Genomic DNA, 25242 nt, shown 5'->3' with positions numbered 1-25242 from the left:
CCCATTTACTTGGATAAAAGACTGTATGGAATGGGGAAAATTACTTGACTACATTGTTACATTGATATTAAACTACTGGCAAGCCCAAGACGTCTGAGGATCAAAGTTCTGTGTATTACTGTAGGACCCATCACCAGATGAACTTGGGCATGCCATTGGTGGGATGTCAGTGACAATGTACTGTACCATTTCCATAGAGAGCCTAAAAATGTGCTTCAGACTTTACAGGGATTGAGCTGAAAAGCATTTGACAGAGCTGCCAGGCTTTTTAAGAAAAAGATTGGAAGGCTTTCTCGTCCCCAATTCATCGAGACAACAATATAGGAAGTGCAACCTCCACGTTCATTCGCTTTGTCTTCATGTTTATTTGCAAAGAGGCTCCTTGAGATAGAAAGTGAGCTGGATCTGTATGCGGGTTGGCAAGCTGAGTGAGAAGCAGACAGAAGTTTTACAAAGGCAATAATTATCGCTTTCCTGCAGCACCAGTGATTATGGAGAATACAGAATGCACCGCGCAGCGTGACAAATTAATACACAAGCAAGGAGGTTCAATCGGAAAGCAAATCCATTTGTTCCCAGTCAACCTGTCACTCTTCAGGACAAAATACATATTTAATTTCTTAAACGCGCCACACAACACTAGCTTGATGTCATATCAAGTAAGCAATAAATACAAGAAAAAAAAAATCCTTTATACTTACAAATGAAAAATGAAAGTCACATTTTTTAAAAAAAGCACTTGGAGAAGATTTATGAGTCATCTTCATGTGTTCATGAGTGTGTGTATGTGTCCGCATCCCTCTCTCAAGGGATCACTTAACGACACAGTATACAGCAAGCTCTGAATTGACCTCAAAGCAAATGTCTGTTTAAGATCTAAAAAAAAAAAAACACATGCAAGAAGAAACAGAATCGTTCTGTTCATGAGATCAGTGCCTGCCTCTGGCTTCAGCTTGGGCTCAGTTAGCAATGATGTTTTCACTGCAGTAGAAATGTGCTTGGAGTCCTCTGCTTTGCTGGGAGGTGAGAACAGGTGCCGGGGTGCGACAGGCAGTCAGGTGCCTTTCCAAAGGAGCCGTGACTTTCAACTGCTACCAGAACTAAAAATCAGCTGGGTGGTGCCTCGCTAAACATGCAGAAAAAAGAACAGCAGCACAAAGCAGTGCTGGGATTTCAGTATTGTACTGCAGATTAACGGTCCTGCTGAGAGAGTGATCTTGAGCAATACCCTGCAGATTTAGCTTGGCATTTCAGAGACTCAAACGCCCTTTCTGGAGCCAGAGTTATTGTACGTTTGGCCCCGGATGTGCTCTTGTTTGCCCACCAGAGAGAACTATTGGAGCTTAATTGCTCTAATTTGGTAATCAGCGTTGGCAGATTAAATAGACTGTGCCAAACGTGAACTCACAGACTATACTATAATACTGCAATCATTCAAAGAGGGCTCTTTTGAGAACCAGCACATCTCACAGTGCAAGTCCTTTCCTTTAGCGCATTTCTTCCAATGGCAACATTTCAAATTGCAGGGAGTATTATTCTGGATTTATATTAAGGTCCGCCGCCACTACCAAGATAATTCAGGAAATTGCATTCATAGAAAAAAAGAAAAAAAAAAAGCTTACTGTGGTTATTAACCAAAAGGTCCTGCACAGGTACTGTAATTGATTAACAAGTACAGTACAGTACACTGGATATTCAAGCTACGGGGGCACATTTTAAAAATGCACACAATTAAATTGCAAGGCTTAACGGTACTAGAAGCTCAGGAGATTTGTCTTTTTGGAGGCAGATTGTACAAAGCTACACACTTAAACATTTTCATTTAATTGCAGAAAATCCTACAATAGGAGTAAAGGTTAAGAGTGATTTGACTTTTTTTCAGGAAATGCTTAGTAAATGAATGCTTTTATTCCAATCAAGTGGCTCTGTGTAAACATATTAATCCTCTCTTTTTTTCTGGACCCAGCAGAGCAGATGTAAAGAGCTGATGACTTCTAAATGTAACAGGCTTGGTACCAGTGTGTTTCTTTATGAATCTCATTTAAATTAGGCCTGCATGGAGTCAGTCCTAGCATGCAGAGGGTAATGGAGAAACTGTAAACAAATCCATAACATGCTGTGAAAATAAACAGTGCTGTGGGCTGCACAACCATGAAGGGAACGTGCCATGGTTTAATGCACAAGACCATCACGTGCAGCTGGGCAAGGTGTTATCTCTGCATTTAGGAACCGGTTGTTTTTCCTTGTTATATAGCCTCTATATCTCTATCTATCTACACACACACACACACACACACAGGTATATATATTAGCTGTCACAACCCAGAACAGGAAGAATGAACATGGGATAAATAGTGGAGCTATAGAACAACCCAGAGCTTCTGGAGACCCACAGTGCTATACAGACAGGTTGTTGTCATCTTTCAGACCGCACTCTGGAATAACCTCTCCAAAACATCATAGTCACTTACTAGTGAAGACTATGTAGTGATAGTAAATGGCACAATTCAAACTATTGAGTGTTTTATAATTATTGATGAATTACAGTGAAGACCGGGAGTAAGATATACATGTATATATATATATATATATATATTTTTTAAAACTACGCAGGAGACTCAACATTAATAAACCGTGTGCATACAGTACAGCAGTCACGTCTTGAAAACATTTCATTGACAGCCTTAATATTCCACACTATGACAGGAGAGCATCATCACCGCCCAAAGGATGTTGCCACCTACATACAACTAGCTGCATCCTTTCATTTATCACCATAACAACCCCTGCGTGCATTTCAAGTTCCAAATGATCCAGCACGGAGGAGTTCTATTTTGGAAATAAAGCCTGCCTGTCTCTCTCTTGGTTGGACTCAAATTGCTATTTTTCCAGGTGATTCTCCTGGGACCTGTTCCATCACACACAGCTGCAGTGATGGAATCAGAATGTAGCAACAGGAGGATTCAAAAACGGGAGACTTACTGTATAAGGAATCAGCACAGCAAAGAGCAGCAGAGTTTAGCTTTGAACTAAAACCCTTTCTTGTTAGTCACATCAATCAATCTGTATTTTATATAGCGCCTTTCATAGTGAATCACCATCATAAAGCGCTTTCACAGAGGATGAAATACTTTTATATCCAGGTGACTATGGGATTACTGTCTTATTGGTTTATGGGGGTTAGTGACCTGCATGATGCTGTAATGTGTGGTGTCCCCCCCCCTCCCGTTTACTTGAATGGAAGTCTTGGAAGAGTCTGAATAGCGTGATCGATCCGGAACTACTGTAGGGTTAGTTGGGTTTCAAAGCAGTAGGCGCCACTGTAAGCATATTTCAATGCAATCTGCCCTGTGGCAAGCTTGTGTACTACAATAATCAGGTGCTAGTACAGCTTCTTCTTTGATCAATTCAGTGCAGTACTGTAGTGAATCAACAAAGCACTACTGCCCACTGCCATGACAACAAGCACCCCCCCCCCCCCCCCAACCCCCAACCCACCCCATCTCCTCGTCCTGATCTGAAATGAATCCTCTCGTACACCCGGTACAAGAACACAGGTGCAGTACAGGGCATCTCTCACCTGCAAAGCATTAAGAGATGGTATTTTAGATTGTTAAAATAGAACACACAGTGCTCTCACACTGAAGCCCTTTAGAGATCAAACAGAGATATTACACCAGATGGGAACTTGTGAAAGCCCCCGACCCCCAAGCCCCTCCGTCCTTGTTCACTTCAATCAAACTGCAAGATCAGATCCACAAAATGGCAGATCTGCTCCAAAATGGCTCCATCAGGCAGGACTGTGTGTGACACAAATACACACACTTCATTGCACACCTGAATTCTCTAGTATGGTACAGTACCCGCAAAGCACCCTGCGTACCCCCAAAGTACCCCGAGAACCCCTGTACTAGTGTTCCTGCTTTTCTGCTTCACTGCTATACAGATGGTACAGTTAGAAGTATTATAATACTGCAATATCTCCATTCAGAAACAACTTGCAAAGCGTTTATGGTGTACAGTACAATCATTTGTTTTTAATTGGGTCAGTTCTTGTTCATGGAGTGACTGGTTTAAGAGAGCTCAGAGCCCCCTTTATTGCCGACACGCAGCCCAGTTTTCCTTGTGGTCTTTGCAGTCTAACAGACAAGCCCCTATTGGGTAGTGGGGTTGTAGAGAGATTAATTAGTAGAATGAATGAATGGCAGCACAGGGCTGTGAACACACCAGGTTTCCACCTACACTACTTGCCTGTGCTTTTTTTTTTTTTTTTTTTTACTGCTGTTCATTATAGACCTGCTCTTTGACCGTCTTGACTATTTCACAGTACCTTGGATCTTACTGATAATAATCAACTGTAAGTAATTGCCATTCCTCGTGGATAAAATGTGCATGGAATAGCTGCAATTTCAAACTATCAAGCCACTCACTCTGATTAAAAAAAAATAAAATAACACTCTGAAGTGCAGTTCAGAACAAAATCCACTGTACAGATTCCTTCCCATGCTGTAGCGTCCCTTGTGTGCCATGAATAATTTCACCATGCCCATTCATTCACTAGCTGCACCGTCCCTGCACTACACTGTAGGTTAAGCAGCTGATGCAAGCAGGTTAAGAAATGGGATCAACGACAACTCAGACAGCAATTCGTGTCAAATTGATCACAACACAGCAATGTGACAGAGGAGGCTAGAGAGAGGACTTGCAGATTACTGTAACCACGCTGGTCCAGTACACTGCAGCGCAGCCCTCAAACCCGGTTCAAACTTCAGAAATGCCAATGTCATTTAGAAGATACGTCAACACAATTGCTGCACTGTGCCTTGACAACTAAAAGTAATCTACTGTAGCAATCTGCAGATAATTACTTTTTTTTTTTTTTAAACCAACGCTTGAAAATGCAATCTTGGTAATTTTCCTGTGAACCGATTACAGCTGATTATAAAACATACTGGTTAATGCCCATTTAGCGAACGAGTTGGGACATAAACATCACTCAGGAATTGAGATTTAATTACGATGCACATCTAGATGTTCCTGATTATCTGCAAAACCAATATTCTGGGAAGCTGCCCAGCGGAGATCTGTTAGGAGAGCACAGCGTCTCAAACAGAAATATGGCACTTTTGAATGGAATAAAATAATAATTCTGTTTGAAAGGCCTGTCAGAAATCCTGTGCACAGTACATCTTCAAATGTATTTATTTAGCCAGGACAGAACCCTTGAGATATACAGCTCATTTGCAAGGGGTCCTATCTTGTTTTTGTACCCCATTTATAATTATGCTACAGTATTTCCCTGGCAGTATAATGAACTGGGAGCTCCTTGTTCAGCCTTTGCTTTTTCTAGCTCAACAGGTAACTCCATCCATCAGAGCGAGTTGAAGAGACCCATTACTGCCAGCACACAATCTCAACTGAGGCGTACAGGGGTTCCGGGGTGGAAATAAGACTCCCACTGCATAGCAGTTTGATCCCTTCACGGTTTTAATAAGACACATCTGAGCTTGTTACCTACACACACTGTGGCTAATCAAGCACGTAGTAAAACTTGAAGAAGGGTGTAATTGCTACGCAGTTTGAGTCTTACCGGTACTTCCATCTCTGGTTTAAGCTGAACCCAGCTAAATCTGAAATCACTTTGAAGCCAGTATCCTAGAGGTGGACGCCACTGTCTCGTACAGTACAAGGACCTTTCCACTGTGCCACTCAGACCCCAGCTTCTATTGGAGCGCTATGCCCAGGTCCAAGTGAGAGACAGCCAGTCTGAAACCGACGGGGTGAAAACAAAAACTCTTATTGGCTGACTCTCCACAGAACGAGCCAATGAAATCCAGTAGCAGTTTGGAGACTTGCTGCTAACAGCTCCTGTGTGGGTCCTTTCTCTTCATGAAATTGGTTCTGACCGAGTTGCTCGGAGTGCAAAAAGAAAGATGAAAACCCAGCTGTTTCTTTGCACACGGTGTTATTCCAACTGCACTGCTGGTCTGGGGATTAAGAAAGGTTGAACACCATGAACCTTGCATTTGCTGTCAGCCCAGATATACGAGTCTGACTAAGCATGTTGGTTCTCCCAAACACATTGCCTGATTACCCTGAAAAAGGTCAAGTCAAAGTCAGTGCTGTTATTATTGGTATGCATTCGTGTATTACTGTATGCATTCCTGTATTTGTCCTATTAGCATCCAGGGCATCAGTACACAGCTATCTAGGAATCATATACTACACTAGCATGCCGGGCATCAGTACACTGCTATCTAGGAATCCTATATGCTTACTGAGCCAGCATAATGCAAGTCAACAATAAACCTGCTATTTTAAAAGGTTATTTACTGTAGAGGAAATCATGATCCCAGTACAAACAAACCATTCAAATGAAAAGCCCTTTTTTGCTGCTCAGTTATTAATCATTCAATGCATTCTTGTATAAAAGGTCCAGTCCAGTGCAGTGTGTGAAAGGGCACCACTCTAAAATCCACTCTTTTAAGTGTCTCCTGTGTTAATGAAGTACACCTGTTCCACTGAAACTGCAGCTTGCCTCCTTCCACCCCAAATCAAACCTCAGTAAAACCCTACTCCCCTTGATGGGAGCTCACACACAATCACATAAGAGGACTCTGCACACTTCCAAGACCAAGCTGGACTATAGACATCAACGTAATTAACATTGGTATGATGGTAGGAATAGGTTTCAAAAGCAGGTGGCCCACTGGTCATCCACAAGCTTGCTATTAGTAATATAGACAGCACAGTGCTGTCTGGTGGTGCACAGGAAATTACATTAAGCACAGCAGACCAGACCCGATAAGTTGAACAACAACATCATAGATGAAAACGTGAAGTAGCCAGAAGTGACCAAGCAAACCGGTTTCAGCACCAAACAATAAGCCAGTTGACTCCAGTACTTTACAAAACAGCAAAAACTAAACAAAACTAAAAACATCGTCGACTCGTGATCGAGTTCACGTAAAAACAGCTGACAAAAAAGTAACACAACATAAACCACTACTGCCCTAGACCAGTCCGTTACCCGGCTATAGTTAACAGTACCAACGCACAGTGCATGATTTAGATTAAAACACACACACACACACACACACACACACACACACACAAATAAACTGTAGTTTGTATTTGCAATTAGTTGTTTAAAAAACTAAAACAAATATATTTCGACTAAAGACAAATTAACAGTCAAGCAGCCAACTGTTTAAATATCGCATTTGGAAAAACGAGACGTTTTGCATACTGAATTTAAAGTTAAAGAACACACCATTTGTTCTGAATAATGTACAGTAATATTTTTATGACGCTAACTAACACCCATGCAGACGGAGGCGGTCGGTCTTCGAGTTGGATTTTGTTGTTGTTATTATTAGCATTACCTATAATATTATTATAACAACTCGCCGGTATGAGAAAATACGAAAATGCAGTTCAAACATTCATAAAGACGGTACCACGTAGGCCTATAAATTATGTCAGAAAATAAATAACTCTCAGAGATCCATAGCAACCGCCGGGTTCTGCGAGAAGTACCTCGGTGTGGGTACGAGACAGCAAAGCACATAGCAAAACGGGCTGTTTCATTCAGACCATTTCCACTTTATCACGCAAATACACAGAAATAATTAATTAATAAATAAATACACTCACGTGAAAACAAAGAATAAAGTAGTGGATCCCACGAGAAGAGTGGCTGCGGTGGACACAGGGATGTATTTGGTGGGTTTAAATCTCTTTCCAGCGCTATTGGGCATTCTGTAATTTCCACATTCCTCGTTTTTTTATTCCAATAGGAGACGCATGCAACACACACACACACAGACGGAGAATCAAAAGCGATGCAGTACAGACAGCAGCTATTTAAGCAATCTCTCCAGCCCCGGTATTAAAAACCCCATACATACAGAAAGACATACAGAGAAAGAAAGACGGAGCTTCTACCCGTGGAAATCCAGCCCACCGCTGACGTCACCGCGCCGCTTTAAGGTGGAGCTCTCATGCAAAAGAGATCTCGCTGTATTAGCATATTCACTAGACCACTATTTCCATAGTCTTGTTCTTTATGCAAATCACACTTCGTTTCCTCCAATATGTGCTACTCTGCTTTGCAGAACAAAAAGTCCACCTTAAACCTGAAGATGTTAGCATGAACTGTCTCTGTATGTAAAGGTGGGCTCTGCATTTAAACGCAGAGGGGTGTGTTTAAAAGTGTTTGCGGTTATGTTTATTAGACTTGATAGTTTTATTTCCACTTAAAACAAAAAAAAGGTGGACATATGTTAATGTAGGGTTGCATTTTCTGGATCTGTTTCTAAAATGCAACCTGTATTTATTTGCAAATGATTGTAATGATTTATAATCTTTAAACAGTGTTTTGGTAAAATATTACATGTATTTTTTTTCTTAGTGTATAGAGAATAATAAGCTACTGGCTGGGCTACACAGTCGTTTCCAGCTGTGAGTTTTGTAGCATACATTAATATGCTGTGCACATGACGACAAACTGTATACGTCACGTATTCACTACACTAACCCATCAGTTTAAGAATGAAAGGTCATTGGGCAACACTAAATTAGCCTGGGAGTCATGTAGGCAAATTCCCAAAGGAACAGTTTAGCAAATAATCACCCTGAATCCTACAGACAGCGTGCAGGTGCTTCTCAATAGATTGAAAAAGCACAGGGGTCCTGAGCTGCCCCTAGTCCTTACCCAGGGGAGTGTGTGTCTGGATGCACAGCTAAAACCATGTAAGTTTACCATGGTGTATTTGCACGGTATATTTGCAGTTTTCCCATGGTTATGCTGTGCATTTACAGTACCTGGTTTGCCATGTTTATTAATGTTCTTTACCATACCGCACTATTCTTTACAGTGCTTCCCTATGCTTTACCATGCTTTCACTGTGCTGTATTACACTTTGCTATGCTTTTACTGTGGGGAACATTTATAAGGATCAGCTGATCTGGGCTCGCTTGCTCAGCTCAAAGCCTCAATCCCCAACACAATCGCGGTGGGACCCGTGGAGGGAATACCTATTACCTGCGCACAGTCTGGGATTATTTACAGGGTCACTCTGCCACACACACACACACACACACCTGATGATGTCATAAACCTGAAGCGTGGATATGGGGTAACTGGTCTGCTGCTTGTGAGCTGTCACTATGGTCATTATTTCAATAGCTTCCCTCTATAGTTTCCAGCAGCGTGATCTGTAGAAGAAAAGGCAATACACAGGCTGAGGACTGTATTAAAGCAAAACAACCCAGCTGCCCTCGCCTTTATACCGTATACCTAGAGGCAGAGCCATTGGATTCCGATTGTCATCTGTTTGCTTGCTGTAGTAAGTCAATACAGGAGATCGCAAACGCACTGCCTGCTCGTGGCGCTAGTTTGCGAGTCTGTATTAATAATCCTGGCCGAAGCACATATATGGAAAAATGACTTGCATCCTAAAATAGCCACCACACATGGCTTACTGTGAGTCATATATGGAGCGCTGGGTATCTCAAAATAATGAAGCTGCAGTGACTGCTCATTGCATGAAGATGAGTCATTTCTACAATAGAAGGTCATTGATGCCAGTCCATCGTGATAAGCAGCGTCTCGCTTGTTTAAAGAGATGTATACTTGTTATCTACATTTATAATATGTGATATGCCTGATGATTATGGTTGAACAAGCTCGACCAGTAGAAAACCAACACGCATTTCTCAAATTCCCCCTTCGGAATGACACACACTGTACTTCACTGTGAAATAAACTTGACACCCCCCTCTAGTGGGAAAGAGTGGAAACGACATCTGGCATTATTATAGTCTACAGACAGCTTTATCTTCATCGCCTTCAGCTCCACCCCATTTCGCGTTTCGTCGTTCCCTACTTTTGTCCAACCTTGGCCTCTGTAGCGCAAGCCGTCTATTATTTGGAAGACGTTGTTCAATTCAGAGTACAGTGCTTTTCTAGTTTAACCGAATCTGAAATCCACAGTCAGCTAATCTCCGTCTATCTAATTTTACTCTGACCTGCGTTGTTTTATCGGTTCTCTTTCGTTAAGGCTGTGTGTTCTCCCGGTTTGGTCATAATGTCGTTCAGGAAGGCGGTCCGGGTTGTTTGTGGGCTCGCCGGGGGCTCTGTCGCGCTTCTGGCGGCTGCTGCACTCGCTGAATCGAGGGGTGTCTTCGGAGAGAAGCCGGGCGAGCCCGGGTGCAGGAGAGGCTGGAGCGGGATAGCTGTGCTCCGGGCAGCTCAGAGCTTGACGGCGGTCAACCCCACGGTCGCACCGAGTGGATTCGGCTGGGACTCTAACTGGGATAAGTGCGTGTTTAAGAAATATGTGGATAATAAAACTATACTGCTTTATAGTATTATCTGGCCTGTTGTCCAATATTAATTTTCTGTTTAATTTTGCCCTAGACTATAATTCTCGGTTCTTGTTTCATGGATGTGTGTGTGTCTAATGAAAAACAGACCTCGTTTATGGTCCAGATGATTTTATAGTTTCACAGCTAAGATAGTCTCGCCATACCGGTTTTGTAATAACGCAGCTGTAATGGCATGGCACACAGTATGTGGGGTAGAGCTCTTTAAGGACATGTGTCCTCCTATTCAGTAACTCATGCAGGTTTGGCTTTGCTTTCTTTAAAGGCGGGAACCACTTTCCCTGGTTAACAGCAAGAGGAAAGATAAGGAGACAGGGGAAGGTGAACTGCCCACTGAGCTGCAGAACAACAAGCCCAAAGCAACGAGGCACATCTTCCTCATCAGGCATTCACAATACAACCTGAACGGGCAGAGTGACAAGGAGAGGAGGCTCACCACATTGGGTATGTACAGCAGGGGCAGGCGTGCCCTGGAAACCACGTGCTTGTTTTACAGGACACACTGACACCAAGTCAGGAAAAATACTGGAAAAAACAGAGGGCAGTGATTTAGAGACAGGTTTGTTTCTGAACATCATGCTGTATAAAGGGGTATATTGTTTCCTGTACTTTTCCTGTTCCTGCAGGTCAGGAGCAGGCAGAGTTCACTGGGCACAGGCTGGCAGCCCTGGGTCTGAAGTATGACCTGCTCATCCACTCCACAATGACGCGGGCGACAGAGACCACACAGATCATCAGCAAGTACCTCCCAGGTGAACTGCGCTGTGCATGTGTCCTCCATACAGCATTAGGATTAATGAGAATGCACTGTGCATGCATCCTCCATACAGCATTAGGATCAATGAGAATGTGCTGTGCATGTGTCCTCCATACAGCATTAGGATTAATGAGAATGCGCTGTGCATGCGTCCTCCATACAGCATTAGGATCAATGAGAATGCATTGTGCATGCTTCCTCCATACAGCATTAGCAGCAATGAGAAATCAGCAGGGTCACAACTGTGTTAACATGTATTGTGTGGAAAGTAGTTTGCTGGATTGTACTAAGGAACCTCTAGAGATACAGTTTCACAGTAATCTGTTTGTGTAGGAGTGGAGATGGTGAGCTGTGATTTGCTGAGAGAAGGGGCTCCCATTGAACCAGTTCCACCAGTCAGTCACTGGAAACCAGAAGCTGTGGTAAGAACACTGACGTACCACCTTGTCCTTTTTGAAGGACTCCCAAACAAACCGATTATGCACCCCTTCCACAGTCATGCTCGGTGTTGAGGCATAACCTCACAAACCTATTTCTAGCAATACTCTAGACAGCTGGAGTGTTGAGATTAACAAATGTCAACAGCCTATCGGGTTTGTCAACCACTATTAAACAGAATCCCTTTTTTAATTGCAATAATGACTAGCTATTATTATTATCATGCCTTTATTTTTAATTTGAATTAAACCTACACCTCTGTTTCTCACAATTAGGCCAGTGTCTCACCCTGCTGTATACTGAAATTCAGTCTCAGCCAGTCATTTTCACCCTGGTAGTAGAAATGCATGTTTGTCTCAGCTTCACGATACACTGCTTTGATCTCAGCAGTACCACGAGGACGGAGCTCGGATCGAGGCTGCCTTCCGGCGCTACATCCACCGCGCTGACGCCAAACAGAACAAGGACAGCTACGAGATCATCGTCTGCCACGCCAACGTCATCCGATACTTTGTGTGCAGGTAAGCCTAGAGGAAGACTGGGTGCCCAGAGACCCTGGGTGTGCTTCTTACCAATAGAAACAGATCCCTTTTGAGTGGATGTAGAATCTCAGCCCATTAAACTGTTGGATCCCAGAACACCTGATCCATACTGTGTGTTCTTTCTTGGGATTGGTATGTTGCATGTTCATCACAACCACGTACAGAAACTCAAGCCCAATTCAAATTGCTTAAATAATGCGCAAATATCACTTTGCTGTAAACAAATGAATGGTGATTATGTGGTTTCATCGTGCATGGTTTAGGTCAGGGGTGTCCAAACACGGTCATGGAGGGCCATTCCACTCTAGGTGTAACAGGTCAAATGATACAATTAACTACTTTAGGGTCTGGATGGAGGTTTAATTGGAATAAAGACCAGGACTGGAAGGGGCCGACTTTGTCCACCCCTGGTTTAGGTATTGTGGACAGCGTATTGGGCACTGAACCATTCTGAAAAGTGGGTGATGTCTCGTGAAGCCAGCAGTAGAAATCCCCTTGATCCTGTTGTGTTGCAGGGCTCTGCAGTTCCCTCCGGAAGGCTGGCTGCGCATGGGACTCAACAACGGCAGCATCACCTGGCTGACTATCCGTCCCAATGGCCGGGTGGCCCTGAGAACACTGGGAGACTCTGGCTTCATGCCTCCAGAGAAGCTGACTCGCACCTGATGAGCTGTCTCAGCCTGGCAGTGTCCTGTGTCTGCTCTGCACTCGATTCAGCATTTAACTGCATAGAAAGCTATGCACTGCTACAGTTGTGCTTTACCGTAGTATCTGTAGTGGGTTTTTTGGGGGTTTTTTTGGCCTCAAGTGTCTTGAAGATATTCTACAGTCGTGAACCTTGCTGTCGGGTTCCATAAGGAATCTGCTTTTTTTTGTACTGAATATTTTCACAAAGTGATCGCCGCTCTAATTGTTCCTCTGTGATGGAAGGACAATGCCGCTGTCCTGTCTGGGGAGATGTAATTTTTTTTATTAGTTTTGTATAAAATAAAATTTGTAGTGTTTTGTATTTAATGACTTTGTTCGCATTGACATTTGCTGCTGAATATGTGATTAAGAACCATGGCTTATTTCTGCACAGAAATCAAAATAAAATATCATGCATGTACTGAAAACCAACCTTTGGAAGCTCTCACCCTCTGGCAACATCAGGCAGGTATGGTAAACCTACGTGTATGTAGCTTCTATATTTTACCCGTTTGTAAAGCACAGCATGTTCAATAATGAAACGGTTTTATGTGTGCTTTTTCAAATTCACAAAATGTATCGATGTGTGTGTTTATCTTTGCTTGCCAAACAGAAATTGGATGCGCTGATGATTAAAAAAATAATATAAAAATAATGCTTGGTTAAGGAGAAAATACACTGTTACAATATAGGGTTGGAGAAACGCAAGCAGTGCTAGTTGGATGTCTCTCGGGTAGTTTGCACAGACACAATGTAAATGCATCAAAACCAGTTCTGTGCTCCAGAACCATCATCGGTGTATCCCAATATCCCTGAACTACAACACTTCCCCTCATATAGCTACTTGTTTAAACCTAAAAAGTGAACGAAACGAAATATGAACTCACATTGCCAAGGGGCTGCATCATCAACTCACACTGCATGCTCAGCCTCTCCTAAGAGTTAACCTTAAATTGCCACAAGCCACAAGAAATGAACACAGGCAGTCCTTCAGGGTTTTTAATTTACTTTTTAGCTCCCATGAAGAAAAAAAAAACACAGCATCTGTTAAAGAGAAGTATATGGTATAAAAAGTAAAAAACACAAAACACACGGTTCAAAAGAAAGCCCCCACAGCTGAGTATCTCTTTGCTCTAACTGGTGTTATATATAACACACACACACACAATTAAAAAATAATAAGCACACCATGTAATAAGGAAATAATTTTTCCCCTATCTAATTGATACAGAATGATTTTATGTTTTTTTTTTTTTTTAACAGCATCAATTATCTACATTTTGTGCAGTCTGTCCAGGCAATACAATAGCATCATATTTTCAGACAGAATTGGGGCTTCTTTAACATAGCATGGCCTTGCAGACACACATTTCAATGGGTATCTAGACTGGGTAGATTACAGGCCCATGGAAAACAAGCATTCAACTGGATAAACTGACAGGAAGAGGGTTCCTTCTCCAAATCTGCATCCTGATTCAAGAGAACAGGGATCACGAAAATAAACACACTGAAAGAAATGTCATGAATATGCAAGAATCGAGAGAGAGCAATGAAAGCCAGGCAGGAGCGCAGACACTACGTCACTGCACCAGTCATACTGAATTACACTGCTAGTTTTTGTAAAGTGCACTCGTGTTTATTATTTATTTATTTAAAAAAAAAAAAATCATTGACAAATTATAATGACATAGTGTTTTAAGTGCCAGGGCTTACTTTAAAAACTAAATTTAGAAATGACTTGGGGTAACCGTTTAGATAAAAAAAACACAATCTCGCGGCTAACACAATCACAAAGTACTGTACACACATTACCCTGATTATTAGTGGCCTCTCAACACAAGAAAGCGAAGTAAGGCAATCGCAGAAACCAAGACACAAGTGCAGGACGGCAGTAGAAGTCAAAATTAGCAGTTACACAGACATCAAGTTGTTTTGTGCTAATATAGAAAGGGAAATAGTCTTTATAGCTACATATAAAAAACAAAACACACACAAACAGTAAAACAGTATTCCTTTTCATACACATTTTACAGAGGTGCTCTTTTGGCTTTTATTAATGACTACTTTACCTCGTGGCCATGGCAGCCACGGTGAGTGACAATACATTATGTTAAATCAGGACAGAGTGCTGGAAAAGATTACAAGTGTGCTAGTGCACAATGGGCCTTTCTTTCACGTGTTTTTTTTTTTTTTTTTAGGCTAACACTCATTCATACAAAATAAATGGCTCCTATTGTCATTTTTATACTTACAGCTTAAACAGCTTGGATGGAGGGTAGTAAGAAACCTTTCCACTGTTAAAGCACACACATTATATAAACACGTCACTGTTGTGCACATCTTGTAAACTACCTGTTCTGATAGATATTATTCAGTAATCAATGCCCCAGTGTGTTGCCCCCTCCCTCTCCCTCACACACACTGTTGTGCACATCTTGTAAACTACATGGTCTGATAGATGTTATTGAGTAATCAACGCCCCAGTGTGTCGTCCCCCCTCTCCCTCTAGTTGCTTGGCTCGCTGAAGTGCTTCAGTCTCAGCAGCTGGACGTGGCTGGCGTGTGCCGGGCTGTAGCGTCCCGGACTCCCCAAGTCTGCTCCGAAACCCGGGGAGGAGCTGCTGTGTTTCCCAGGGCTGTACCTGTTAGGAGAGGAGAACACGCTGCTGCCACCCGGCGAGCCTGAACAGAACATCTGAGGTCCAGGCCTCCCTTTCAGTACCGCGGGGCTCGGCCAGCTGCAAGAGAAACGATACCAGGGCAACATGCAGCAATGGCAAGGGGAAAAAAACAACGACAACGCAAAACCAAGTACATGGAAATACAAACCAACGGCATGTAGATTTCTTCAAGCCACAATCACAGAAATGAAAGAACTACAGGCTGTGTTAGAAACTTGTGCTAGATGCACATGTGTTCAATGCCATTTCATTCATAACCAATTTACAGGAAGTAAACGGTGCAGCTCCTCCCATTATCATTACTGCACATGGTCCGCACCAATGAATACTTTCACAGTCACATGCAAGTTCACCTACCTTTGCATATCAGAGGAAGAGTAGGACAGAACTGTGTGCTTCCACTTGTGAATCGTTGGGTATTTCTGTGGGTCGATCTCAACACCTCCGACCGCTACCAGAACATCACTGTCCAACTTCGATGGTTCGTCCCTTTAAAATGCGACAGTCAGTAAGGTTATTAATAGAGAGTTTCATACTGATTGAAACGTTGTACTAATGAATTAATGGGGAACGCATTAGAACATGACTATTTGTCCAAACAACAATAACCACGTTTAGTGTTAGTGAACCTTCTCAGCTCCTTCTCAGACACGACAGATTTTTAAAATTGATTTTTTGAATCAGGTTTAGTCTGTAAGTCTGCACTCCAATCTAGATTCCAATGGGAATCTGAATCCTACCTCTGCCCGGCTCTCCAGCCTGTCAGGGTGAACCTTTCCTCTACAGGCTGGTGAGCCAGTCTGTTTTAGTGTCATCACCATCAAGAATAAGCAGCAGGAACGTTTCTTAAATCGCTACACAATTTGAATAAAAAAAGGTGGATTTTGACATTGCACCACCAGAGAGACTGTGCGGGATGCATCATTTATATTAGTACTGTAGTAGTAATTGCAGTTTTTCTGAGCTTACTTACCCAGCAATGAAAAGGCCTTTGTTTTTTAATTTTGGCGGAGTCCTCAATATAAACTCATCTTGCAAGTTATCAAGAGATTTATAAGAGGAACTGCTCGAACTAGAACTGCTTAAGTCTTTCCCCCCTTGGTCCCAAGATTGAGGTCTTGCACAGCCCCCCAGTTCAGAGGCAGCTGTGCTTGCTGTCCTTTTGTTTATCCCTTCTAAAGTTTCCTCTGTCGAGAACCACTCTTCTGAGCTTGTGCTAGATTTGTCCTCCGCTTCAACCTCCGCCTCCACCTCGCTCTCACAGGTGTCCCTCGCCTTCCCAAAGACGTTTCCTTCATTCTCAAGAAAACCTAAGTGGCCTATCTCTGTGGTCAGCGACGTGCATGGGTCCTCGTTGTCTTCATGTCTCCCTCTGCTCTTCTTTCCTGACTGTCCCTGCTCGCTTTCCTTGCTCTCCAGCGACAGCTTCTCAAACTCTATCATTAAGTTTGAGACCGGCGAGAGGAGGCCGTCTGCAGAGCTCTGGGATTGCCGATCTGCGTTGGGCGTTTTCTCATTGCTTACAGGAGAGTAAAAGCCGTTCTTGTTTAAGGGGACTGTGGCTTTCTCGGGTCGATGCCTGCTCTGCTCGGCTGCAGTTTCAATAAGATCGATGCTGTGTGTGATCGGAAGGATGTGGCACTCCAAACCTCCAGCCGCCCCAATGCTGCCGTCTTTCCCGCAGACTGCTGTGATGTTTGTTAAGGCAGCATTCTGTCGGTTTTTGATTTCCTCTAAACTCATGTCGTCATCGTCTTCTAGAAAAGCACCCACCGAGATGGAATTGCAGATTTTTTTAGATTTGCCTAAAAAAGGTTGAAAAAAATGAATTATGTTTTGTTCTTTGAAGCAGAATTGCTACTGTTCTGTCAAAGATAGTTTCTCTGAAAATACAGTTCAGCGCAACTTAAAGTACCCAATTGAGTTTTCAATATTAACAAAAAATAAAAAAAAATTAAAATTCTTACCAGAAGGAGATGGGCTTTTGAACCTATTGCTGGTTTCGTTTTCCCCTGCTTCCCGCTGGATCCTTTCACTTAAGTCTTTCTTGCTCAGATGCTCCTCTAGTTTTCGAAGCCCTTCAGCGGAAGCCAGATCAATGAAACAGCCAATAAACTCCCAGTATTCAGCCCATGGATGTCCCATTTCATGAGCCAAATCCCTACACATGTAAAATCACAACCAAACACACGAATCAGCACCGGCAGCTTTTCCATCATCAGTACTTACAGTGAAGTGAAATACACATGATGGAAGTAATTCTGTACATCAGTGTGGCGCACCCAACTCATTTGATCCTGCAAGTGTTCTGTCGCTATGTTCCCACTACATCAGAACGTACCTCATCTTGTTATCTTGTTTTTTAAATACCTTGATTGATGTTTAGTTTTGGCAGGCTGGAAACCACATTTAAAAAGCGAAATAAAGGCTGACCCTATTCTTTTCATAAACGCAGATAACAAAACTAAGCTGGAGTGCTATCTAATTCAGACATGGTAATGACGACACCGATATCTACTAGGCAATTGAAAACCACTTGAAATCTACCCACAAACAATCCAAATAGGGTTGTACTGTAAAACGAGTGTTTAAACCTTTTTCTTTTCCAAAGCCAGACCAAAAATGATATACACTTGTACACTGTAATCTGGAGAACTACTGCCATCTTGTTCAAAGTTAAACAAATGATCTTCCCATGAAATCCCTTTGTTATAATTTGTTTATTTAGCAGACGCCTTTATCCAAGGCGACTTACAGAGACTAGGGTGTGTGAACTATGCAGCAGCTGCAAAGTCACTTACAATTACGTCTCACCCGAAAGACGGAGCACAAGGAGGTTAAGTGACTTGCTCAGGGTCACACAATGAGTCAATGGCTGTGGTGGGATTTGAACCGGAGCCTTCTGGTTACAAGCCCCTTTCTTTAACCACTGGACCACACAGCCTCCTTGTTAGTGTTGTCAGCGTTGCTCTACGCTGTGGATGTACTGTACCTGCCGACTCGTTCAGCGCCTCGCTCTGCATCAGACTTCCTGACGTGGTGATAGTGTCCAGCCCTGTCGCGGGGAGGAGTCTTCCACACTCTGCGGAACTCATCTGCCTGGAAGGAAAGCACTCGAGTACGCATGCATGCACAGGAAGGTCCCGTTTTGTTTTAAATCAAAAGGGAAAAACCACATGGACATCCCGTCCTACTATTGACATCATCAGAGAAACTTCATTTGAAAACGCACACTCATGCCAGCATGAAACAGATAGAAGAGTGAAACTACAAGCATGTGCTTGATGCAATATCGTGTTGGTTTTAAGACCTGAATGACTACAAAGCCCTAAAGCCAAATCTAGTTGTATAGAGGTTGTAGTTTTAAAAGCTGATCTAAGACACTGCAGATCATCCTGAAATTACAGAAACGTACAGCTACAGCCAATGTAAAGCAACCCCTTGCTTAGAGCTCAACATGTTGACACACAAGTTGGGTATTCAAACATAAGTGGGTTACTGAGTGAAAGCTTGTATCTTCAAACCCTTCCGAGACTAAAGTCAATACCTTTGAGGGGCCGAGTGGCCCAGCAAAAGCTCTCACGGTCATGACAGGATCTTTAGGACTGCATGCGAGTCTGGAGAGGAATGAATGGGAAGTGGTATCCGATGGGTCAGGTGACCAGGGAGCACCAATCACAGCTGGGGAAGAGTTGTCTGTAGCTCTTAGTAACGGTATGTACCAGCGATCTGCAATGAATGAATTAGAAGCCCAACTAGTTACTTGTGTCAGAATAAATAACACACAATTTATGTAGAAATTGGATTTGTAATAATCATTCCTTTTCCTACAGATCACACACAAAAGCAAGATGGTATATGTTAGGAAACATGCTGGCTTACCTTCCAAATAATCTCTGATCTTCTGTATAAGTTCTCGCGATTTATTTTTGCTTCTTTCACAAATCACCTGTTAGACAGAATGACAAGAGTGAGTCAGCAAGGAACTAACTGGACAGATCCCTCGGTCGCCTTACTAAAACCTCAACATGTTTACAGAGGTAGGTCAAGGGAATTGGAGAACTACAATTCACTCTTGATCGATATGAAATGAAGGTTTACTGAACAAAAAAAAAAATATTGATCATGACAAGAATTTAGCAAGTCTGTCCAGTCGGTGGACTGGGATGAAAATGAACCACATGCATGGTTCAAGCTGCTGGCTTTGCTTTTAAAACAGTGCAATTGAATTATAATTGTGTGCAAGTCCAACATCACTTACATCAGCTGGAACCTGGTCATACTTGTTCATGCTGTGCTTCTCAATACCTGGGTGTGAGCACAGAACATTCACCACCTCCGGATTGCCGAACTTACAAGCAAAATGAAGAGGGGTTTCAAATAACTAGGAAAAAAGAATACAAATGTTAACAGGAATCTGAATTCAAATTAAATTAAACTCCATTACTGTTCCTTTTTATCAATTTTATTTAGAATCAACAGCTGTGTTTTCTGTAACTTATATTAGTAAACAAATGTGTTTCAATGCTTCAGTAAATAGGAGCTAAATTGATTCTAGACTGCACATTTAACGGTTAGCTATGTGAGTGTTTAATTATTAGTTCAAGTACCAGCATAAAAAGCTTTCTCTAAAAATGACTGGAGCACCGTCCAGCCACATTTCATTTTTATATTTGAAATGCATTAGAACAAATGAATGTACTCCAGTAAATACAGCATTTGATAAACCCCCCTCCCCCTTAAAAAAAAGAAAAGTAAAACAGCCAAGACAACTCACCACTTTGTCTGGCGTATTGAGGTACAGGTCCACAATGTAACAGATGCGTTTGTGCAGCATGCCTTCACTATCGTCAGGGTACATGAGACGCATGAAGTCTGGATTCTCCAGGGTGTCCAGCAGGAGCTGGCAGATAGCTGGCTGATTCTCCTTGGCAGCAACATGCATGACATTATAACGGCACCCTTCCTGTAAAACACACACACACCTTTGAGCTCCTCATTTTATTATTGCCAAGTTCCTTTAAAGCCATAGTGTATGCCAGGCATCTCATACTGGATACACAACTTTAATTTGCTTCAATACAATCAGATTTATCTGCTTTGTTTTCAATAAGGATAATTTCAAACAAACATCAGGAGTTTATGTCTATCCCCAGGGATATGATCATCACAACATAGTAGTTAAAAACATTTCAGGCTGTACTTAATTAGTGGCATACTGCAGTCACAGGCTTAGGTGTGATAAAATTAAGCTCATATCAAAGCCTGAAATGGCGTGAACGGCTATGCAATGGGCTGGTAATCTGCATTTCCTAACACTGAATGCACTAAAATGACACAGGGAAATGAAACCCCAAACTAATATTCCCGTCAGCCACGACAGCTAGTAAAGGCTACCTGCACAACTGTTGGGTTATCTCCAGAGCCAATGAGATAGCGAGGATTGCTCCACACAAGCTCATTGAAGGTGGTCTCGTCGCCTTTCTCCACTGCTTTCCTGAGCTTGGCAGTGAGATCTTGCGTTCGAGGGCTTTTAAAGCTGTTGGCTTTCTCTCGGTTCATGATTTCTGCCTCCAGGGAAGCCATGCCGTCTGTCAGGAAAAGTCAACGTTAAGCGCAATGGCAGGCACCGTTCATTACTCGTGTCCCTCTACTTCCAAGGCTCCAAGCTTTCCTACTTGTAAAAACACAAGCACATACCTTTGCTGAACACCATGCCCACTTTCACTGGAGATACGCAGAAGGAGGACTTGCTGGGAGAGGGGTAGTAATCACAGATGCCTTTGGCAAACTTTTCAGCATCTTCTCTGTTGGGGAACGCTTTGAATCGGGAGCCTTTCATTAACTTCACTGCCTGCAGAGCTTCTTTCTTATCAGCATAAACATGGACCCTGTCTGTGGGAGGAAACACTTTTCATAAGATTGGACAGCCAAAAATGTACATGCAATAATGACCTCCATGTATGTCATTTCCTAACTAGTGGTATATTAAAAGTCATGCATGGAAAAAAAGAAGAATTTCAGACATTTAATAAATTAACCCTCTTGTCATGCATTGCTTGTCATACAGAAGGAATTTACCATTTCTTGACAGTATATCATCCCACACTGGGCAGACTCCATAGTAGAGCGGTGGGGATGCCGGTGGTCCTGTCGAAGGGGTCTGAGCAGCTGCCTGTGAACTGTCTCCCCCAAGACTGTCAGAACACCCTCCCTGGTGCAGCAAGGCCTCTTCCTCAGGGGGGTTCAGCCCTACACCATAGCCGAAGTCTCCCTCGTCATTAGGCACCGGTGGCTGTGTGCTGGAGCAGGCAGGGTCTGTGGGAGTGGCGGTGGTGATGATGACGGTCGGGGCGGATTGGCAGTTTCCAGGGTCTGACTCTGAAGTGTCGCTGCTCTCACCTTCCCCTCCCTGGCTTTCCTGTATGGCTCGTGCCAGCTTCCTTTCAAAAATGGATCGAGTGGTAGCGGTGATAGGCCCGCAATTCATCCCCATGCCGAGGATCTCCTTGCGGAGCTCATCTGGAGTTAAACCCTTCAGTCTGCTCAGAACAGCATCCATGCTTTAGCTACCTGAAGTGAAGAATCAAGTCAAAAGCATTACAGTGGTCCAAACACTGTAAAACAATGTGCTGCAGTATACACTGTGCAAAGAGAAACACACTTCTGCTCGTTACTGCCTGGATAAAATACTTTACAATAAAGTGAAAACATTTCTGATTTCATTATACTCTGTACAGCTATACAAAGCTATTTTACTGTTGCCTCTCCCTAGCTGGGGTGACAAACAAAACTATAAAATCGATGCAGAGAAAATGAACGAATAGAAGTACATAGGGCTAAACACTTAAACATGTAACACTGTACACTGTACTTGCCAACAACACAAGGTTAAGTAGCAATGGTTTACCAACCTGTAGGTGATTTCGGGTTATACATTAGATAATGCGCTTTATCAAGCAGCTAAACTGTAAGTACAATGCACACTAACCACAGAACCATCGTCCATTAGAAAATACCCACTAATGAATCCCTACAACAAGCCCCAACAGCAGCTTCATTTCAAAATCACATTACGAAGAATACAGAGTGCTGATATCAAAAGCTACGCTGAGTCACCATCCTGATGTAGTTTCTTTAAAAAGATTATGTTTAAAAAAAATAAATATCTGTGCTTGCCAGTTAGTAAACCCCACAGAGTAGGTATTTTCCATTGTATTAAACATGTAAATGACTGCTAGGCACCTTGAATAAGCACACACGCGTCCCTTTTGGTTATTGATTAATTCACTGCAAGTCTAAGCATTGAGTTCTTACCAGCAAAGCAAAATGCCATTGAAAAAACCACCTGCAATACTTACACTTTTACATGAAGTGAGACAGAACAATCTGCACCCGTGTCTCTAAGGGTAGAGGGCAATTCTACAGTGTATTGATCTTTAAATAACCACAGTGCAGAACAGGTCCACATTAGAAACACCCCCTCCGTCATTACGCAGAATAAACACAAACAGGGCTCTCGCTGGTACATCCCAACACAAGCAGGCCCTCTGTCGTGAGGGACACGGCGAACTGCACACTTTCATTTACACGCTTCTTTTATTATAAAGATGCAGTCTATTAGTGAGGAAATGAAAAGGTTTCATACAAATGCTTTTAATAAAAAGACCGCAACCAAACATGCACCCACCCTAAATATGACGTGTCATTACACAGGCAGCTGGGATGCCAGACACTGTAACCCTTGCCTCCCTTATTTGGAAAATGAGACTGGTATCTAATATTTTTTAAAAATAAAATAAATAAATAAATAAAATACATTTAATCGCCATGAAACTGTCAATCTATAACTTCCACATTCCTTTTTTTAATTCACAATTTGACATTACCATATGCCTAGCTAGGAAGCATTTGCAGTTGTATCAATATTTACTATCTCCAGAAATGCAATCTATATGAATACACTTACCACCCATTCTTTAACAAAAAAAACGAATACACATTCGAATCCCTTTTACTTGTTTTCCTAAGAACAGCTGTTGAAGCAAACCCAATGCACACCGCAGTCTCATTGTTTACATGGCATTCAGCACATGCTCAGTTGCAAAGGGAGGGTGCGTTCACGGAGATCATTCTGCACAGAATCTGCGCACAATCTGACAAATTTAGCCAATGATCTTCTATGCATTGGTCAGATTCTGCACAGAATGATCTCCGTGAACGCACCCAGTGTAGGTCAACGGAAGGGATCGTTACGTCAAAATGATTTTGTCAATACTGTTGTTAGACATACAGAAAATGATTTGCTACCTCTTCGTTACTTAGGGTAATGTACCATATCCCGTGATTTCTTTAAATTGTCACTCGATTCGGAAAACAAACAGTGAAATATAACCTCCTAAAAGCTCTACCGGGCAATTAGTTCGGGGGAAAAAAGGCTGATGATAACTACATATATATTTAAAAGGGATTCAAAGTACTTTTTTCTAAAAGTAATGAATCCAGCGTTGCTGTCTTGTTTACCTGTTACTCACCTCTCCACATCACCGCGCCTCCTGCTTACATACACAGCCGCGACGCTTTCAAACCAGACAAGACCGCGGCACGCCGACTTCACTGCCTGAACACAATCACATTCAAACTCGTCTAACCGACTGCCAGAAAAAAAAAGCACGTTTCGGGGGCTAGCGGGACCACGGGCTGTCCAGGGATAAGAAGTATCAGTGTAGAGCAAGAGTCCAGAGATAAAACTGCTCTTAATAACCTGACACGTAGACTTAATAAACACCAGCGTCAAAGAGGTTTCTGTGAGGTCACACTAGCGACACAATGCCCTACTGAATTAATGCTCGCGTCTCTGTAAGTGATTTAATTTCATACACAAAATGAACAGAACAGTTAATGCCATGGTGCAATAATCACACGCTACAATACAGAAGGTTCTTATCTAGCGTTCCTGTATTTATTACACGAGAGTATTACGTGTTGTTTAATAGTGTAAAAAAAGCTCTGCTGTGGTGAGGAAACCGAGGTTACTGAACATAAGGAAAAGTGTTTTTTTACTACAGTTTAATCCACATACAGTTAAATAAACCTGACTCTGACTCACCTCGACGCCTGTGTTGTGCTAAATAAGGTACACAACTGAGCGACCAACTGCTGCATCCCTGTTAGAGTACAGTGGCTTTTTCGCACATGCGCAGTATTACTGTTACTGTATGCCGGTAGCTGTTGGGCTGCTTTTTTAAAATAATAATAATAATAATAATAATAATAATAATAATAACAACAAATCCATGCTTTTTTTTTGTATGGTAAATATCGTGACTTTCTTCCTATGCATCGGGATGCAGAACATTTGCTAGGAAATCGCGACTGTCCCGACCATATAGGGACTGTTGGCATGTATGTACATTACCAGGCACAATAACATATTTTCATTGCCAACTTTGTGGGACTGCTAACAAAGTAAAATATGCATTCGTGAGGAGGCATGGGGATCACTGAACCCCAGAATATTTGCTTTGCACTTGATTCAGCAAAACAAAGACATTGGAACCCTTGAAAGATTAGCGGGTTACATTTTGCATGAGCTTAACATACCCCCAGTTTAAATGTTTTCCCATCAAAAGTAGATTTCAAATGTTATCCAGACACAAGACAGTCCCAATGCAACTTAATCAGTTTTTTAAATAATAATAATAATAATAATAATAATAATAATAATAATACAAAGAAAACAACATTAA

At 42.3% G+C, this 25242-nt stretch overlaps 3 protein-coding genes across 7 annotated transcripts in view; 1 reads left to right on the top strand and 2 right to left on the bottom strand.

The window, feature by feature from the left end:
• Positions 1-7944, bottom strand: part of LOC131699005 (palmitoyltransferase ZDHHC8B-like) — a 45237-nt gene extending 37293 nt beyond the window's left edge. Inside the window, exon 1 of the mRNA XM_058994142.1 lies at positions 7657-7944. Coding sequence (XP_058850125.1) covers positions 7657-7760 — 104 coding nt within the window. The 5' untranslated portion in view covers positions 7761-7944. The remainder of the gene's footprint in view (positions 1-7656) is intronic.
• A 1944-nt stretch (positions 7945-9888) lies between these two features.
• LOC117426558 (serine/threonine-protein phosphatase PGAM5, mitochondrial-like) lies at positions 9889-13135 on the top strand. 2 transcript variants are annotated; one of them, XM_034044246.3, is made up of 6 exons: positions 9889-10324; positions 10655-10833; positions 11016-11141; positions 11480-11568; positions 11975-12105; positions 12642-13135. In XM_034044246.3, the coding sequence occupies exons 1-6, from the start codon at positions 10092-10094 to the stop codon at positions 12790-12792; spliced, it is 909 nt and encodes a 302-aa protein (XP_033900137.2). In that variant the 5' UTR covers positions 9889-10091; the 3' UTR covers positions 12793-13135. The 2 variants fall into 2 exon arrangements, with proteins under 2 accessions (XP_033900137.2, XP_033900135.2); XM_034044244.3 differs by having other exon boundaries at positions 9890-10324; positions 11972-12105.
• A 752-nt stretch (positions 13136-13887) lies between these two features.
• On the bottom strand, positions 13888-24678 carry LOC117427169 (ankyrin repeat and LEM domain-containing protein 2-like). 4 transcript variants are annotated; one of them, XM_034925610.2, is made up of 13 exons: positions 24603-24678; positions 21575-22066; positions 21194-21388; positions 20891-21084; positions 20271-20459; positions 19755-19877; positions 19376-19442; positions 19041-19222; positions 18486-18592; positions 17461-17654; positions 16467-17298; positions 15851-15982; positions 13888-15550 (listed from the first exon to the last, which is right to left on the bottom strand). In XM_034925610.2, exons 2-13 carry the CDS (start codon positions 22053-22055, stop codon positions 15319-15321), a joined length of 2928 nt encoding a protein of 975 aa, XP_034781501.2. In that variant the 5' UTR covers positions 22056-22066; positions 24603-24678; the 3' UTR covers positions 13888-15318. The 4 variants fall into 4 exon arrangements, with proteins under 4 accessions (XP_034781501.2, XP_034781499.2, XP_034781500.2 ...); XM_034925608.2 differs by lacking the exon at positions 24603-24678 and adding an exon at positions 24017-24274; XM_034925609.2 differs by lacking the exon at positions 24603-24678 and adding an exon at positions 24028-24274.
• Positions 24679-25242: the final 564 nt, after the last annotated feature.

This window comes from Acipenser ruthenus, chromosome 21 (assembly GCF_902713425.1).
Source record: "Acipenser ruthenus chromosome 21, fAciRut3.2 maternal haplotype, whole genome shotgun sequence".
Taxonomy (NCBI): Eukaryota; Metazoa; Chordata; class Actinopteri; order Acipenseriformes; family Acipenseridae; genus Acipenser; species Acipenser ruthenus.
Note: the sequence above shows the minus strand (reverse complement) of the source record. Positions and strands in the feature narration are given on the sequence as shown.

What these genes read in the sequence shown, in the direction of transcription:
- LOC117427169 (XM_034925610.2), bottom strand. Translation starts at nt 22,055, where the DNA reads ATGGATGCTGTTCTGAGCAGACTGAAGGGTTTAACTCCAGATGAGCTC. An exon ending in GGGCATGGTGTTCAGCAAAG is followed by an intron (nt 21,085 to 21,193) that starts GTATGTGCTTGT and finishes TTTTCCTGACAG; the next exon opens with ACGGCATGGCTTCCCTGGAG. An exon ending in GGCCACTCGGCCCCTCAAAG is followed by an intron (nt 18,593 to 19,040) that starts GTATTGACTTTA and finishes CTTTCCTTCCAG; the next exon opens with GCAGATGAGTTCCGCAGAGT.
- LOC117426558 (XM_034044244.3), top strand. Translation starts at nt 10,092, where the DNA reads ATGTCGTTCAGGAAGGCGGTCCGGGTTGTTTGTGGGCTCGCCGGGGGC. An exon ending in GAGGAGGCTCACCACATTGG is followed by an intron (nt 10,834 to 11,015) that starts GTATGTACAGCA and finishes CTGTTCCTGCAG; the next exon opens with GTCAGGAGCAGGCAGAGTTC. An exon ending in CATCAGCAAGTACCTCCCAG is followed by an intron (nt 11,142 to 11,479) that starts GTGAACTGCGCT and finishes CTGTTTGTGTAG; the next exon opens with GAGTGGAGATGGTGAGCTGT.